Genomic DNA, 14,253 nt, shown 5'->3' with positions numbered 1-14,253 from the left:
AAAATTAACAGCAATAGGAAAATTTTACCAGTAGCTTTCTGCAAAGTAGAATTATATAGTAGTCCCTGGTCAGTGAATTCCTCAATTTTATTATTATGCTTATTAGAAAAAAAGTGCTGAGAGTCCTGTATTATAAAACTGGAAATGAGGCTTTTTCCTAGTCAGTGCATTATTGTCACTAATTTGGGTCTGTGTACTACCAGTAATTTGAGTCATTTGTATGTCTATTTTGTATTATATCTTAATGCTATTCTTTATCTATCTTGAAATGCCTCTGATTTATACATACTAATATCTTTAAAGTTTATGAAGTATCTGAAGAATCAACTCTGGAAGAAAAAGTACTTGTGACTCATCCTCAAAAGACAAAAACCAAACTAGCAAAAGGTATATAACAACAATGATCTAGTAGGAAGAAAATTTATTTTTGGTTCATTTTTTAACTCAACACTTTCTTTCACCATTTATATAAATATAACTATACTCATATCTTTTAAGTGCCTGAAACACCCAAGAAAGTTGTTCCAGAGGACAAAATATATGTGACTATGCCTAAAAAGAGGGAAACACCGACAACTAAAGGTACATTTCAGCAACATCAAACTTGGATGAATATCTTTGGCTTCAAGACTCAAAAATTGCATGTTACATAATTTACTGTTTTTACAACTTCTAAGTGTAAACCTACTAATACCTTTAAAGAGCCTGATACAACCAGAGACGTTTTTCCAGAGGTGGAGTCTACTGAGGCTGTTCCCAAAATTCCAGAGCATCCTCCAACTAAAGGTATAATTCTTAGCTATGGAAATCTAAATAAGAAAGTCTTTCTTCGTCAATCTGAAAAATATGTTTAGTGTTTTGTGCAGATTTTCACAGCCTCTAATGCTAAAACACTAATATCTTTAGAGCACCTAAGATACTCCAAGACTATCTATGAGTTACCCCCAGAATCAAGTCCCACTCATGCAATGAATAAAGATAAACTCTGGGAACAAAAATTAAACTTCTAACTTAAAGTTATAATATCTGTTAATATACCTAACTTTCTTTGTCAGTCATGTCTTCATGTCTTTGGCTTTTCTCTCTTAAAAAATACTAATATCTTTAAAGAGTTAGAAGTCTCCAAGGAAGGTGTTCCAGCGAGACAAGCTCCTGTTACCAAAAGAAGAAAAACACCACCACCAAAAGGTACAAGCCACAAGAAAGTCGACTTCCTTATCTCATGATTGTAGTTGTACTTAACACATGTAAAAATACTAATATCTTAAAAGCTCCAGATGCTACCAGAGAAGTCACTTCTGAGAAGTGGTTCCCCCAAAGCAGCAGCTCAACTGAGTATATGCATATTCCCATGAGTCATAAAGGGGAAAAAATCCTTAACTTATACATATAGAAATGCTTGGGCTATAAATTTTATCTATGAGGCCTCTAGGGGAAAAAAAATACACACACCCACACACACACATATAATGTGCAGATGGATTCTTCAATAGCAAATGGCTATTACTGTTTCCTTAAAAAATAAAATACAGACTAGCTAGAAAAAAATCTACATGAGCTCACTTATAACATTTATTTCCCTGAAACTAGACTGAATTGGCTCACTCCATCCCCTTTAAAGCAGAAACTAGTGCCTTCAAATAACAGAGGTGCTTGGCTGTAGACCATAAGTCAATAATTTAAACTCTCCATGGGACTGAAATTCTAGGATATAATACAACTACCAGTTGGAATTGCTCTTCTATTAAAATAAGCTTACTACCAAAAACAAGTGTGTGAATTTGAAATAACTGATTTCCCCTAAGACTTAAATATCATAGAAATTTTTTCAGAAAAACATGACTTAAAATAAAATATTAATTCATTGTGGAGCGGTTCTAGCTGTAATATCTCCACCTGGGAGCCTTCTAAAGCCAAGGCGGTTAAAACCAAAACCAGTTAAAGCTGGAATTCTGCCCTGAATATTTATTTGCTCCTCTCACTGTCTTTTATTTTTAGAGTCCTACATTTTCCTATTTTGAATATTTGTAGATAAATCAAAAGATGGGAATGTTTTAAGACATTCAGAAAAAAGCAATTTCTTCACAATGCCCCTAATATTCTGTAATTTAAAGAATATCTGAACACTTTAACAGTGATTTTTCCTCAGTCTAAAATCTTTTAGTTGTTTTTCCTTTCTCCTATACTTGAAAAACAATCACCTTTTTATAGGGCCTAAGATGAGGGTACAAAATAAAGCCATTCCAGATAAGAAGGGAGCTGTTTTATTCTCCTCAAACTTATAACAAAATTATGCATTGTTAATTATTTTAAAAATCAGTTTTTTTCATTTACCGCTGAATTTCTGTCATCTAATTCTCTATACACCTACCATTCAAAGAAATAAAATAACTAATATTGATAGTGCCTGAGGGGACAAAAAAAATAGCTCCTGATAATCAACTATTCATACTGTTACCAAAGAATTAGATTCAGGGAGCAAGGCGGTCTCCCAGTCTGGGGCATTCCTGTGGGTGGAGTTACAACTGAAACTCCCCATTGCTCTTCATCATTCTGAAATACCATGCATTAATATCTTTAAAGTGCCTGAATCACCTCAAGAAGTCGTTCCTGTAAAGGAAACACTCATGGCTGCTCCCCCTGAAATTGAAACACCTTCCACTAAAGGTATCACTCATGCCTTCATCCCTTCCTTCATTTATTTAATAAATACCCATTAGGTGCATTGTGCCAGGGAGCTGGGGAACAAAAAACAAAGACCAGATTTGATTCCTTTCTTCAAGACTTTATACTTCATCCAGTTCTTGAGGGAAGCATCCTTATACCCATAAAAATTACTTTGATTCTGTTAATGTCATTAACGTCTCCACTGATCCCTTAACCTCCCAGTGTAATACTAATATCTTCAAACTAGCTGAAGCTGTGAAAGAAGTTGCTCCTGAAATGAACGTATCTGAGGATGTTCTGAAAGCGCCAGAACCTCCACCTGTGAAAGGTACATGTCACCTCTGAACAGATACTGAAGAAGTCATCTGTCCTCTGTTCTTAAGACTCTGTTTTTCTAATGTTCTTCGTAACTCCTAAATGTAAATATACTAATCTCTTTAAAGCATCTGAAGCTCCACGAGAAGTTCCCTCTCAAATGAAAATATGTGGCAGTTTCTATCAAAACAGAAAACCCTCCTATTAAAAGTATTCATTCAAGAAATGCTTTGTGAGGCAGGCCTACAGTGTCATAGGAACTCTGCTGGGTGCTGGAGAAGGGCGAGCCCCTCTTCTCAAAGATCCTACTAACCTTACCATTTGACTTAGTTGATTGGTAGGGCAAGGAGAAGACTAGAGACGAGGCTTCTAGAAAACTCCGTCTGCTAACTTATTGTGGTTACTGTTTTCAATAATCATTTTAACTCTGACATGTGAAATACTAATATCTTTTAAGTGCCTGAAGATGTTCAAGAAGGTGTTCCTGCAAAACGAGTTCCTTCCAAAAAAAGAGAACCTCCACCTGTTAAAGGTACAAGTTCCTATTCCCGCAAGTTCAAAAAGAAAGAACTCTTCTTGTCTTGAAACTATTTTATTGTTCCTACTGATCTTTGCAACACTCAATTTTAAAATATTAATTTCTTAAAGTGCCCGAAGCTCCTCAAGGAATTGTCCCTGAAAAGAAGACATATGTGGTTCGTCACAAAAAGCTTGAAGTCCTTCCTGATGAAGGTATATGTTGCTAAAAGTTTGGAAAAATGTCTTTTCCTATATCAATGTGTTTCCTGTTTGTCCTGATTCTTATAACCTCTAAACAAAAAAATATTAATATCTTTAAAGTGCCTGAGGCTGCAGAAGAAGTTGTCTGGGAAGAGAAATTGCCTCCTCCCCAAAAGCCTGCAGTTGTATCTGTCAAAGGTACATTCCTTACAACTCCACTGGATGGGAGAGGGAGGGTTATGGAAGGAACTGCCTTGCTAGCTACCTGAAAAGTGCTTCTGCTGTGTAAGTGTGCTTCTTGTCTTTGTTGATCCTTGTGACTCAAATGTAAATTTACTAATATCTTCAAAGTGCCTGAGGCTCCTAAGGAAGTTGCCCCTGAAAAGAAAGTACCTGTGGCACCTCCTAAAAAGCCAGAAGTTCCACCTGTTACAGGTATTTGTCATGAATCTTAGGTTTAAGAAGATATAACTCTTCTGCTCTTGAAAGTATTTTGTTCCAGTGGTCACATAACGCCTAAATGTAAATTCACTAATATCTTTTAAGTGCCTGAGGCTCCCAAGGAAGTTGTCCCTGAAAAGAAAGTGCCTGTGGCACCTCCTAAAAAGCCTGAAGTCCCACCTGTTACAGGTATTTGTCACAAACTTTAGGATAACTCTTCTGCTCTTGAAAATATTTTTCTCTAGTGATCTCATAACTCATAATATAATTTTACTAATATCTTTTAAGTGCCCGAGGCTCCCAAGGAAGTCGTCCCTGAAAAGAAAGTGCCTGTGATGCCTCCTAAAAAGCCAGAAGTCCCACCTGTTACAGGTATTTGTCACAAACCTTAGGCTTAAAAAGACGTAACTCTTCTGCTCTTGAAAATATTTGTTCCAGTGACCTCAGAATTCCTAAATGTAATTTAATTAATATCTTTTAAGTGCCCGAGGCTCCAAAGGAAGTCGTCCCTGAAAAGAAAGTGCCTGTGATGCCTCCTAAAAAGCCAGAAGTCCCACCTGTTACAGGTATTTGTCACAAACCTTAGGCTTAAAAAGACGTAACTCTTCTGCTCTTGAAAATATTTGTTCCAGTGACCTCAGAATTCCTAAATGTAATTTAATTAATATCTTTTAAGTGCCCGAGGCTCCAAAGGAAGTTGTCCCTGAAAAGAAAGTGCCTGTGATGCCTCCTAAAAAGCCGGAAGTCCCACCCGCCAAAGGTAGTCACTTCCATGTTGCTGTGTTTGACACTGTCTGTCTTTACTCTGTCTAATCATGAAAATACTAATATCTTTAAAGTACCTGAGGTGCCGAAGGTAGCTGTCCCAGAAAAGAAGGTGCCTGAAGTTATTCCTCCCAAACCGGAAAGTCCTCCTCCTGCAGGTAAAGTCAATGATAACATAACAGGGATAAAAATAAATGCTATTTTTGCTAGAAAAATTACATGTATAAATCCCACTACATAAAGGTGATATAATTTTAAAGAAAAAAGAGTCAGCAGGTATCCAAAATATCTTGGTGTATGATTACATGATATTGTGATTAATTATTTTCACCTTCTCTAAACACAAATTACCAATATCTTTTAAGTGCCCGAGGTGCCACCAAAGGAAGCCATCCCTGAAAAGAAAGTGCCTGTGGCTCCTCCTAAAAAGCCAGAAGCTCCACCTGCTAAAGGTATTTATCCTTCCATGTTGCTGGGTACCTGTTTCAGGGGGCTGGGAAAAGGTGCTTAGAAGTGTCTGCCAGTTTCACAAATGGCATTTGCTTGGGTAAATGTGTTGTCGATATCCCTATTTTTTAGTTTCTAACTAACAGATACTAATATCTTCAAAGTTCCTGAAGTTCCTAAAGAAGTTGTACCTGAAAAGAAAGTGCCTGTGGCTGTGCCCAAAAAACCAGAAGTTCCACCTGCTAAAGGTATTTATTCCCACTGCTGTGTTAAGAATATATATTGTCTTGTCCCCTTCACTATCATTATAGTATATGCCTTCAATATTCCTAAATTCTAAACTTACTAACGTCTTTCAAGTGCCTGAAGCTGCTCAAGAAGTTGTCCCAGAAAAGAAAGTTCCCAAGGCACCACCCAAAAAACCAGAAACCCCACCTGTCACAGGTATATGTTGGCCCTGCCCTCACTCTGCAAAAGAACTATGTCTTCTGCTATTGAAAACAGTTTTAGTCTATTGCCCTTTGTTAACTGAAGTGTAAAACTACTAATATCTTTCAAGTGCCTGAAGTTCCCCAAGAGGTTGTCCCAGAAAAGAAAGTTCCCAAGGCACCACCCAAAAAACCGGAAGCCCCACCTGTCACAGGTATATGTTAGCCTAGACATCATTTTGGAGAAGAAATGTCTCTTCAGTTGTTGAGAATGATTTTAGCCCATTGTTCTTCTTTAACCTAACTGTAAAACTACTAATATCTTTCAAGTGCCTGAAGTTCCCCAAGAGGTTGTCCCAGAAAAGAAAGTTCCCAGGGCACCACCAGAAAGACCGGAAGCCCCACGTGTCACAGGTATATGTTAGCCTAGACATCATTTTGGAGAAGAAATGTCTCTTCAATTCTTGAGAATAATTTTAGCCCATTGTTCTTCTTTAACCTAACTGTAAAACTACTAATATCTTTCAAGTGCCTGAAGTTCCCCAAGAGATTGTCCCAGAAAAGAAAGTTCCCAAGGCACCACCCAAAAAACCGGAAGCCCCACGTGTCACAGGTATATGTTAGCCTAGACGTCATTTTGGAGAAGAAATGTCTCTTCAATTCTTGAGAATGATTTTAGCCCATTGTTCTTCATTAACCTAACTGTAAAACTACTAATATCTTTCAAGTGCCTGAAGTTCCCCAAGAGGTTGTCCCAGAAAAGAAAGTTCCCAAGGCACCACCCAAAAAACCGGAAGCCCCACCTGTCACAGGTATATGTTAGCCTAGACATCATTTTGGAGAAGATATGTCTCTTCGGTTCTTGAGAATGATTTTAGCCCATTGTTCTTCATTAACCTAACTGTAAAACTACTAATATCTTTCAAGTGCCTGAAGTTCCCCAAGAGGTTGTCCCAGAAAAGAAAGTTCCCAAGGCACCACCCAAAAAACCGGAAGCACCACCTGTCAAAGGTATATGTTAGCCTAGACATCATTTTGGAGAAGAAATGTCTCTTCAGTTCTTGAGAATGATTTTAGCCCATTGTTCTTCATTAACCTAACTGTAAAACTACTAATATCTTTCAAGTGCCTGAAGTTCCCCAAGAGGTTGTGCCAGAAAAGAAAGTTCCCAAGGCACCACCCAAAAAACTGGAAGCCCCACCTGTCACAGGTATATGTTAGCCTAGACATCATTTTGGAGAATAAATGTCTCTTCAGTTCTTGAGAATGATTTTAGCCCATTGTTCTTCATGAACCTAACTGTAAAACTACTAATATCTTTCAAGTGCCTGAAGTTCCCCAAGAGGTTGTCCCAGAAAAGAAAGTTCCCAGGGCACCACCAGAAAGACCGGAAGCCCCACCTGTCACAGGTATATGTTGGCACTGCCCTCACTCTGCAAAAGAACTATGTCTTCTGCTATTGAAAACAGTTTTAGTCTATTGCCCTTTGTTAACTGAAGTGTTAAACTACTAATAACTTTCAAGTGCCTGAAGTTCCCCAAGAGGTTGTGCCAGAAAAGAAAGTTCCCAAGGCACCACCCAAAAAACCGGAAGCCCCACCTGTCACAGGTATATGTTAGCCTAGACGTCATTTTGGAGAATAAATGTCTCTTCAATTCTTGAGAATGATTTTAGCCCATTGTTCTTCATTAACCTAACTGTAAAACTACTAATATCTTTCAAGTGCCTGAAGTTCTCCAAGAGGTTGTCCCAGAAAAGAAAGTTCCCAAGGCACCACCAGAAAGACCAGAAGCCCCACGTGTCACAGGTATATGTTAGCCTAGACATCATTTTGGAGAAGAAATGTCTCTTCAATTCTTGAGAATGATTTTAGCCCATTGTTCTTCTTTAACCTAACTGTAAAACTACTAATATCTTTCAAGTGCCTGAAGTTCTCCAAGAGGTTGTCCTAGAAAAGAAAGTTCCCAAGGCACCACCCAAAAAACCGGAAGCCCCACCTGTCACAGGTATATGTTAGCCTAGACGTCATTTTGGAGAAGAAATGTCTCTTCAATTCTTGAGAATGATTTTAGCCCATTGTTCTTCATTAACCTAACTGTAAAACTACTAATATCTTTCAAGTGCCTGAAGTTCTCCAAGAGGTTGTCCCAGAAAAGAAAGTTCCCAAGGCACCACCAGAAAGACCAGAAGCCCCACGTGTCACAGGTATATGTTAGCCTAGACATCATTTTGGAGAAGAAATGTCTCTTCAATTCTTGAGAATGATTTTAGCCCATTGTTCTTCTTTAACCTAACTGTAAAACTACTGATATCTTTCAAGTGCCTGAAGTTCCCCAAGAGGTTGTCCCAGAAAAGAAAGTTCCCAAGGTACCACCCAAAATAACAGAAGCCCCACCTGTCACAGGTATATGTTGGCACTGCCCTCACTCTGCAAAAGAACTATGTCTTCTGCTATTGAAAACAGTTTTAGTCTATTGCCCTTTGTTAACTGAAGTGTAAAACTACTAATATCTTTCAAGTGCCTGAAGTTCCCCAAGAGGTTGTCCCAGAAAAGAAAGTTCCCAAGGCACCACCCAAAAAACTGGAAGCCCCACCTGTCACAGGTATATGTTAGCCTAGACATCATTTTGGAGAATAAATGTCTCTTCAGTTCTTGAGAATGATTTTAGCCCATTGTTCTTCTTTAACCTAACTGTAAAACTACTAATATCTTTCAAGTGCCTGAAGTTCCCCAAGAGGTTGTCCCAGAAAAGAAAGTTCCCAAGGCACCACCAGAAAGACCGGAAGCCCCACCTGTCACAGGTATATGTTGATCCTGCCCTCATTCTGCAAAAGAACTATGTCTTCTGCTATTGAAAACAGTTTTAGTCTATTGCCCTTTGTTAACTGAAGTGTTAAACTACTGATATCTTTCAAGTGCCTGAAGTTCCCCAAGAGGTGGTCCCAGAAAAGAAAGTTCCCAAGGCACCACCCAAAAAACCGGAAGCCCCACCTGTCACAGGTATATGTTAGCCGAGACATCATTTTGGAGAAGAAATGTCTCTTCGGTTCTTGAGAATGATTTTAGCCCATTGTTCTTCATTAACCTAACTGTAAAACTACTAATATCTTTCAAGTGCCTGAAGTTCCCCAAGAGGTTGTCCCAGAAAAGAAAGTTCCCAAGGCACCACCCAAAAAACCGGAAGCCCCACCTGTCACAGGTATATGTTAGCCTAGACATCATTTTGGAGAAGAAATGTCTCTTCAGTTCTTGAGAATGATTTTAGCCCATTGTTCTTCATTAACCTAACTGTAAAACTACTAATATCTTTCAAGTGCCTGAAGTTCCCCAAGAGGTTGTCCCAGAAAAGAAAGTTCCCAAGGCACCACCAGAAAGACCGGAAGCCCCACGTGTCACAGGTATATGTTAGCCTAGACATCATTTTGGAGAAGAAATGTCTCTTCAATTCTTGAGAATGATTTTAGCCCATTGTTCTTCTTTAACCTAACTGTAAAACTACTGATATCTTTCAAGTGCCTGAAGTTCCCCAAGAGGTTGTCCCAGAAAAGAAAGTTCCCAAGGCACCACCCAAAAAACCGGAAGCCCCACCTGTCACAGGTATATGTTAGCCTACACATCATTTTGAAGAAGAAATGTCTCTTCAATTCTTGAGAATGATTTTAGCCCATTGTTCTTCATTAACCTAACTGTAAAACTACTGATATCTTTCAAGTGCCTGAAGTTCCCCAAGAGGTTATCCCAGAAAAGAAAGTTCCCAAGGCACCACCAGAAAGACCGGAAGCCCCACCAGTTTCAGGTATTTTTACCCCAGTCCATATTCTACAGAGGAGATACCTCCTCTGCTCTTGGAAATACTTCTATTCCATCAATCTCTTTAACCTAAGTGTAAAATTACTAATACCTTTTAAGTTCCGGAAGTTCCTCAAGAAATTGTCCCTGTAAAGAAAACACCAGTGGCACCTCCCAAAAAGCCAGAAGTTCCACCTATTACAGGTACCCGTCACTTACCTTCGATTTAAGAAGATTAAACTCTTTTGCTCTTGAAAATATTTTGTTTTAGTGATCTCATAACTTCTAAATATAAATTTACTAATATCTTTTAAGTGCCTGAGGCTCCCAAGGAAGTTGCCCCTGAAAAGAAAGTGCTTGTGGAACCTCCCAAAAAGCCAGAAGTTCCACCTGTTACAGGTATGTATCATGAACTTTGGGCTTAAAAAGACGTAACTCTTCTGCTCTTGAAAATCTTTATTCCAGTGATCTCATAACTACTAAATGTAAATATACTAATATCTTTTAAGTGCTTGAGGCTCCCAAGGAAGTTGTCCCTGAAAAGAAAACACCAGCGGCACCTCCTAAAAAGCCAGAAGTTCCACCGGTTACAGGTACCTGACACCTTAGATTTAAGAAGATAAAACTCTTTTGCTCTTGAAATTATTTATTCCAATGATCTCGTAACTTCTAAATGTAATTTTACTAATATCTTTTAAGTGCCTGAGGCTCCCAAGAAAGTCATCCCTGAAAAGAAAGTGCCTGTGGCACCTCCCAAAAAGCCAGAAGTCCCACCTGTTACAGGTATTTATTATCAACCTTAGGCTTAAAAAGACTAACTCTTCTGTTCTTGAAAACATTTTGCTCTAGTGATCTCATAACTTCTAAATGTAATTTAACTAATATCTTTTAAGTGCCCGAGGCTCCAAAGGAAGTTGTCCCTGAAAAGAAAGTGCCTGTGATGCCTCCTAAAAAGCCGGAAGTCCCACCCGCCAAAGGTAGTCACCTCTATATTGCTGTGTTTGACACTGTCTGTTTGTCTTTACTCTGTCTAATCACAAAAATACTAATATCTTTAAAGTACCCGAGGTGCCGAAGGCAGCTGTCCCAGAAAAGAAGGTGCCTGAAGTTATTCCTCCCAAACCGGAAAGTCCTCCCCCTGCAGGTAATCATGAAACTCTCCAAACTGGTTTGTTTTTGTTTTTGTTTTTTAAACACTCATCTTAGTGCTGTAAAAACAAAAAATATATTTGCAAAATATTTCATATACTTTTAGTCAATTCTAGCATTAAAATGAGCTTGTGTCTTTAAAGTGCTCGAGGAGCCTGAGGAAATTGCCCCAGAAGAGCCTCCAGCTGAAATTGAGGAAGAGCCAGAGCCCACTCCTCCTCCAAAAGGTACTGGCCAGCCGCAAGGCTACTGTAGTCCGTCTCGCCCTTCTTGTCCTCAAAATCCTGGGCATGATGAGCTTCCCTCCTTTTTCTCACTCTTCTTCACTGATTCTAAAACATAAATTGTAATATCCTTAGTGACCGTGCCACCTAAGAAACCTGTCCCAGAAAAGAAACCACCTGCCGTCGTTGCCAAAAAACCTGAACCACCACCAGTGAAAGGTACTTTTCACTGCCACTACTTCCTACAGAAAAATGTCTATCTTTAAAATGCTATGTTCCACCACTGAGCTTAATGTTTTCCGTTATGTCATGGAAACTCTGAGCTAAGAACTAAACTAATATCTTTTAAAGTGCCTGAGGTGCCCAAGGAAGTTGTTCCTGAAAAGAAAGTGCCTCCAGTGGTTCCCAAAAAACCAGAAGTCCCACCTGCTAAAGGTACTTGTAACTGTCCATTGTTTGATGGAGGTGGATTCAGCCTCCATCTCTTAAAAAGTATTTTGTTCTGTGTAAATGTGATGAATGCTTACAAGTGATTCTTCATAATGTTAAAATGCTAATATCTTTAAAGTGCCTGAAGTTCCCAAAGAAGTTGTTCCAGAAAAGAAAGTAGCTGTTCCCAAAAAGCCCGAAGTCCCACCAGCTAAAGGTACATGTCACTAAAGAGATTCTGCAGAAAAGCACTTACTCTTGGTCTCAAAAGTGGCTTATTATAGGAAACCCTTTTGTTTGTCAACATCTTATATTTACAACTACAGATCTACTATATTGGATGTTTAGGGTTTTAAATCTTTTAAGTAATAATCATTTTTTTTAAGCTGGTGTATTAGAAGAGTTTACTAACACAGTTTTGTTAATCTTAATGGGCCACATTTTCTCACCACTATGTGGATCCAAGAACAGATCTCTGGCCTAATTATGAATTTTGTTCTTGGATCTGTCCCTGGGTTATTTGAACTAGATGTAAACTAAATATGTTAGACATTTTATGTACTCCTGAACTACCCAGAAGTAAAACTAACTAATATCTCTTAAGTGCCAGAGGTGCCAAAGAAACCTGTCTTAGAAGAGGAACCAGCTGCTCCTGTCCCCAAGAAAGCAGAGTCTCCTCCTCCAGAAGGTACACAGAAGACCATTAATGATCTTGCCACTGTGACCATTTCTAATTTAAGCCTTGTTCCTCTTCTTTTCTAATTCAGTATATCGTGGTCATTTTCTGTTCTTTAATTATTTGTTCTGCTTCATCATTCTTAATCAGTTCTGAGCTCAAATCTATTTTGAGTAATTAGTTAGCAGCCTCTATATAGGGTATCATTAGCAGAATTAAACAAAGCTTCTCTAATGTACACACAAAGTAGGATGAGAGAACTAATGACTATAGATGACATTAAACACCAAAAGGGCTTTTCCAGCATTCAAATCAATAGAAACAGAAATCAGTGCATAGAGAGAGTTCGTCTTAACAAAAATAAGATACTCATCAAAACAAGGGAAGAAAACAAGATTACTATTTACTGTGTTTCACATTCTGTGCATTTTAGAATATAGTTCTGCACATTGAATTATAATTAACTCTATCTTTAAAGTCTGTGAAGAACCTGAGGAAATTGCTCCTGAAGAGGAAAAGCCAGTTCCTGTTGTGGAAGAGGAGGAGGCAGAAGCCCCACCACCAGGTACAAGACAGGATCCACCCTATGGGAAAATACATCATTTGATTTTTATGTTTATTATATATCTTAGTTAAGGTAAAATGTCAGTCTTCCATCTCCTTACTTAACATTTGACCTTACTGGCAAAAATAAAAGTCATTTGTACACATAAAACTTTGGTCCTACAGAATTTTACAATATGCATACCAGAGAAATAAGTGCTATCTTTTTTATTCATTCATAGCGTTAAACTTTTCATTGTAATCATCTGACTCTAAAAGAAATTCCTATCTTTCAAGTGCCTGAAGAACCCAAGAAGATTGTTCCAGAGAAGAAAGTTCCTGTCATTAAAGAACCAGAAGCTCCACCTCCTAAAGGTACTTACAGTAAAGTAAATAGTTACTTCATTTGTGTGTGCTGTCTAAAATTTGACACTCTTCCCTTATTATGTATTGTGCTGTACTATGTGTTTAACTGTCATCTATATGTTACAGTGCTAAACAGACTTGTCAAATTAATGTGTACTATTGCATCTTGTGATTTTATACTATTAAATTCTACTAATATCTTTAAAGTACCTGCGATGGCAAAGAAAGTTGTCCCAGTGAAGAAAGTCCCAATGGTTAAGAAGCCTGAAACACCAGAAGTTAAAGGTATTCACATCATCACTGACATCATAATTTTTTTTTTAAAAACTCTGATATCTTAAAGTGGAATCCAATGAGTTGTCTTCACTGTTATGAACAAAAATGTCCTTACTTTGTTTTCATTAATTTTGATGCTGCTCTCTTAAGTATAGATTCTTTAATCTTAACACTTTTTTCAATGTCTTTAAATACTCTTTTTAAAATAAAACTAATATCTTCAAAGTGTCTGAGCTTCCCAAGAGACTTGTTCCAGTAAAGAAAGAACCTGTGCCTGTTACCAAAAAACCAGCAGTCCTGCGAGAAAAAGGTACCTACCATGAAGAAAAAAATATGTATTTCTCTGAATGCTGTCTGAGCATTTTAATAATAGTTCTTAGAGCAGAAAATACTGAAGTATAAGTATTTTTATAAAACACATTTTACAGAAAAAAGGGGGAAATAATTAAGACAAAGAGAGAAAAAGAGATAGACAAGCAGGAGAAATCCAGCCTATCCTGAAAGATAAGGTTGGGTACAAAGATGACAGTCATATTTTGGAGTTCTGGAAATGCCAGTATAAGGCACGTACTTTAGTCTGTGTGCAGTCGGAAGTTCCAGAGTTTTTGAAGCAGGTGTATAGACTAATAGGAGTTGGGCTTCAGATAACTGGCAGCAGTTCAAACTCTTAGAAGACAATGATAATAGAAAAGAGTTATTGCAGTTACTTAAGGTCTTTAAGAGCTGGATGAGATCAGTGGTGATAGAAACGGAAAAGGAGACTGGATTTGAGAGAGATGGAGATCAAGTTAGTGTCTGTTATCAAGGCAATTAGGGACATAGGGGAGCCCAAGATAACTGTAAAGGTTGAACCTAGACGGTCATGAGAATGGTTCACTGGGTCCCTGAACTGATGTTAGAAGATAGTGAATATATTTTTCACTTCTCAGGTATAAAAATTGGGAGTGTGCATCTGGAAGTGAGGAAAGAGATCAGGGCTAGAGAGGTAGATCTAGAAGTCATCGACATGGAAATAAG

General features: G+C 38.1%; 1 protein-coding gene across 50 annotated transcripts in view; it reads left to right on the top strand.

Moving 5' to 3' along the window:
- Nucleotides 1–14,253, top strand: part of TTN (titin) — a 269,971-nt gene that overhangs the window by 134,838 nt on the left and 120,880 nt on the right. For 11 of the 50 annotated variants that reach the window (XM_032479832.1, XM_032479831.1, XM_032479812.1 and 8 more), the window contains 52 exons: nucleotides 304–387; nucleotides 499–582; nucleotides 703–786; nucleotides 1,111–1,188; nucleotides 2,584–2,667; nucleotides 2,915–2,995; nucleotides 3,440–3,514; nucleotides 3,631–3,714; nucleotides 3,823–3,900; nucleotides 4,054–4,137; nucleotides 4,249–4,332; nucleotides 4,432–4,515; nucleotides 4,626–4,709; nucleotides 4,820–4,903; nucleotides 4,983–5,066; nucleotides 5,274–5,360; nucleotides 5,520–5,603; nucleotides 5,716–5,799; nucleotides 5,915–5,998; nucleotides 6,114–6,197; nucleotides 6,313–6,396; nucleotides 6,512–6,595; nucleotides 6,711–6,794; nucleotides 6,910–6,993; nucleotides 7,109–7,192; nucleotides 7,308–7,391; nucleotides 7,507–7,590; nucleotides 7,706–7,789; nucleotides 7,905–7,988; nucleotides 8,104–8,187; nucleotides 8,303–8,386; nucleotides 8,502–8,585; nucleotides 8,701–8,784; nucleotides 8,900–8,983; nucleotides 9,099–9,182; nucleotides 9,298–9,381; nucleotides 9,497–9,580; nucleotides 9,694–9,777; nucleotides 9,889–9,972; nucleotides 10,083–10,166; nucleotides 10,273–10,356; nucleotides 10,467–10,550; nucleotides 10,634–10,717; nucleotides 10,866–10,949; nucleotides 11,082–11,165; nucleotides 11,298–11,381; nucleotides 11,515–11,592; nucleotides 11,980–12,063; nucleotides 12,530–12,616; nucleotides 12,892–12,969; nucleotides 13,168–13,245; nucleotides 13,463–13,546. In XM_032479832.1, coding sequence (XP_032335723.1) covers nucleotides 304–387; nucleotides 499–582; nucleotides 703–786; nucleotides 1,111–1,188; nucleotides 2,584–2,667; nucleotides 2,915–2,995; nucleotides 3,440–3,514; nucleotides 3,631–3,714; nucleotides 3,823–3,900; nucleotides 4,054–4,137; nucleotides 4,249–4,332; nucleotides 4,432–4,515; nucleotides 4,626–4,709; nucleotides 4,820–4,903; nucleotides 4,983–5,066; nucleotides 5,274–5,360; nucleotides 5,520–5,603; nucleotides 5,716–5,799; nucleotides 5,915–5,998; nucleotides 6,114–6,197; nucleotides 6,313–6,396; nucleotides 6,512–6,595; nucleotides 6,711–6,794; nucleotides 6,910–6,993; nucleotides 7,109–7,192; nucleotides 7,308–7,391; nucleotides 7,507–7,590; nucleotides 7,706–7,789; nucleotides 7,905–7,988; nucleotides 8,104–8,187; nucleotides 8,303–8,386; nucleotides 8,502–8,585; nucleotides 8,701–8,784; nucleotides 8,900–8,983; nucleotides 9,099–9,182; nucleotides 9,298–9,381; nucleotides 9,497–9,580; nucleotides 9,694–9,777; nucleotides 9,889–9,972; nucleotides 10,083–10,166; nucleotides 10,273–10,356; nucleotides 10,467–10,550; nucleotides 10,634–10,717; nucleotides 10,866–10,949; nucleotides 11,082–11,165; nucleotides 11,298–11,381; nucleotides 11,515–11,592; nucleotides 11,980–12,063; nucleotides 12,530–12,616; nucleotides 12,892–12,969; nucleotides 13,168–13,245; nucleotides 13,463–13,546 — 4,332 coding nt within the window. The remainder of the gene's footprint in view (nucleotides 1–303; nucleotides 388–498; nucleotides 583–702; nucleotides 787–1,110; nucleotides 1,189–2,583; nucleotides 2,668–2,914; nucleotides 2,996–3,439; nucleotides 3,515–3,630; nucleotides 3,715–3,822; nucleotides 3,901–4,053; nucleotides 4,138–4,248; nucleotides 4,333–4,431; nucleotides 4,516–4,625; nucleotides 4,710–4,819; nucleotides 4,904–4,982; nucleotides 5,067–5,273; nucleotides 5,361–5,519; nucleotides 5,604–5,715; nucleotides 5,800–5,914; nucleotides 5,999–6,113; nucleotides 6,198–6,312; nucleotides 6,397–6,511; nucleotides 6,596–6,710; nucleotides 6,795–6,909; nucleotides 6,994–7,108; nucleotides 7,193–7,307; nucleotides 7,392–7,506; nucleotides 7,591–7,705; nucleotides 7,790–7,904; nucleotides 7,989–8,103; nucleotides 8,188–8,302; nucleotides 8,387–8,501; nucleotides 8,586–8,700; nucleotides 8,785–8,899; nucleotides 8,984–9,098; nucleotides 9,183–9,297; nucleotides 9,382–9,496; nucleotides 9,581–9,693; nucleotides 9,778–9,888; nucleotides 9,973–10,082; nucleotides 10,167–10,272; nucleotides 10,357–10,466; nucleotides 10,551–10,633; nucleotides 10,718–10,865; nucleotides 10,950–11,081; nucleotides 11,166–11,297; nucleotides 11,382–11,514; nucleotides 11,593–11,979; nucleotides 12,064–12,529; nucleotides 12,617–12,891; nucleotides 12,970–13,167; nucleotides 13,246–13,462; nucleotides 13,547–14,253) is intronic. The other 39 variants (XM_032479786.1, XM_032479794.1, XM_032479807.1 and 36 more) reach the window with 39 other exon arrangements.

This window comes from Camelus ferus, chromosome 5, assembly GCF_009834535.1.
Source record: "Camelus ferus isolate YT-003-E chromosome 5, BCGSAC_Cfer_1.0, whole genome shotgun sequence".
In the NCBI taxonomy this organism is placed as follows: domain Eukaryota; kingdom Metazoa; phylum Chordata; class Mammalia; order Artiodactyla; family Camelidae; genus Camelus; species Camelus ferus.
The sequence above is the reverse complement of the archived record's forward strand: the minus strand, read 5'-3'. Positions and strand labels throughout refer to the sequence as shown.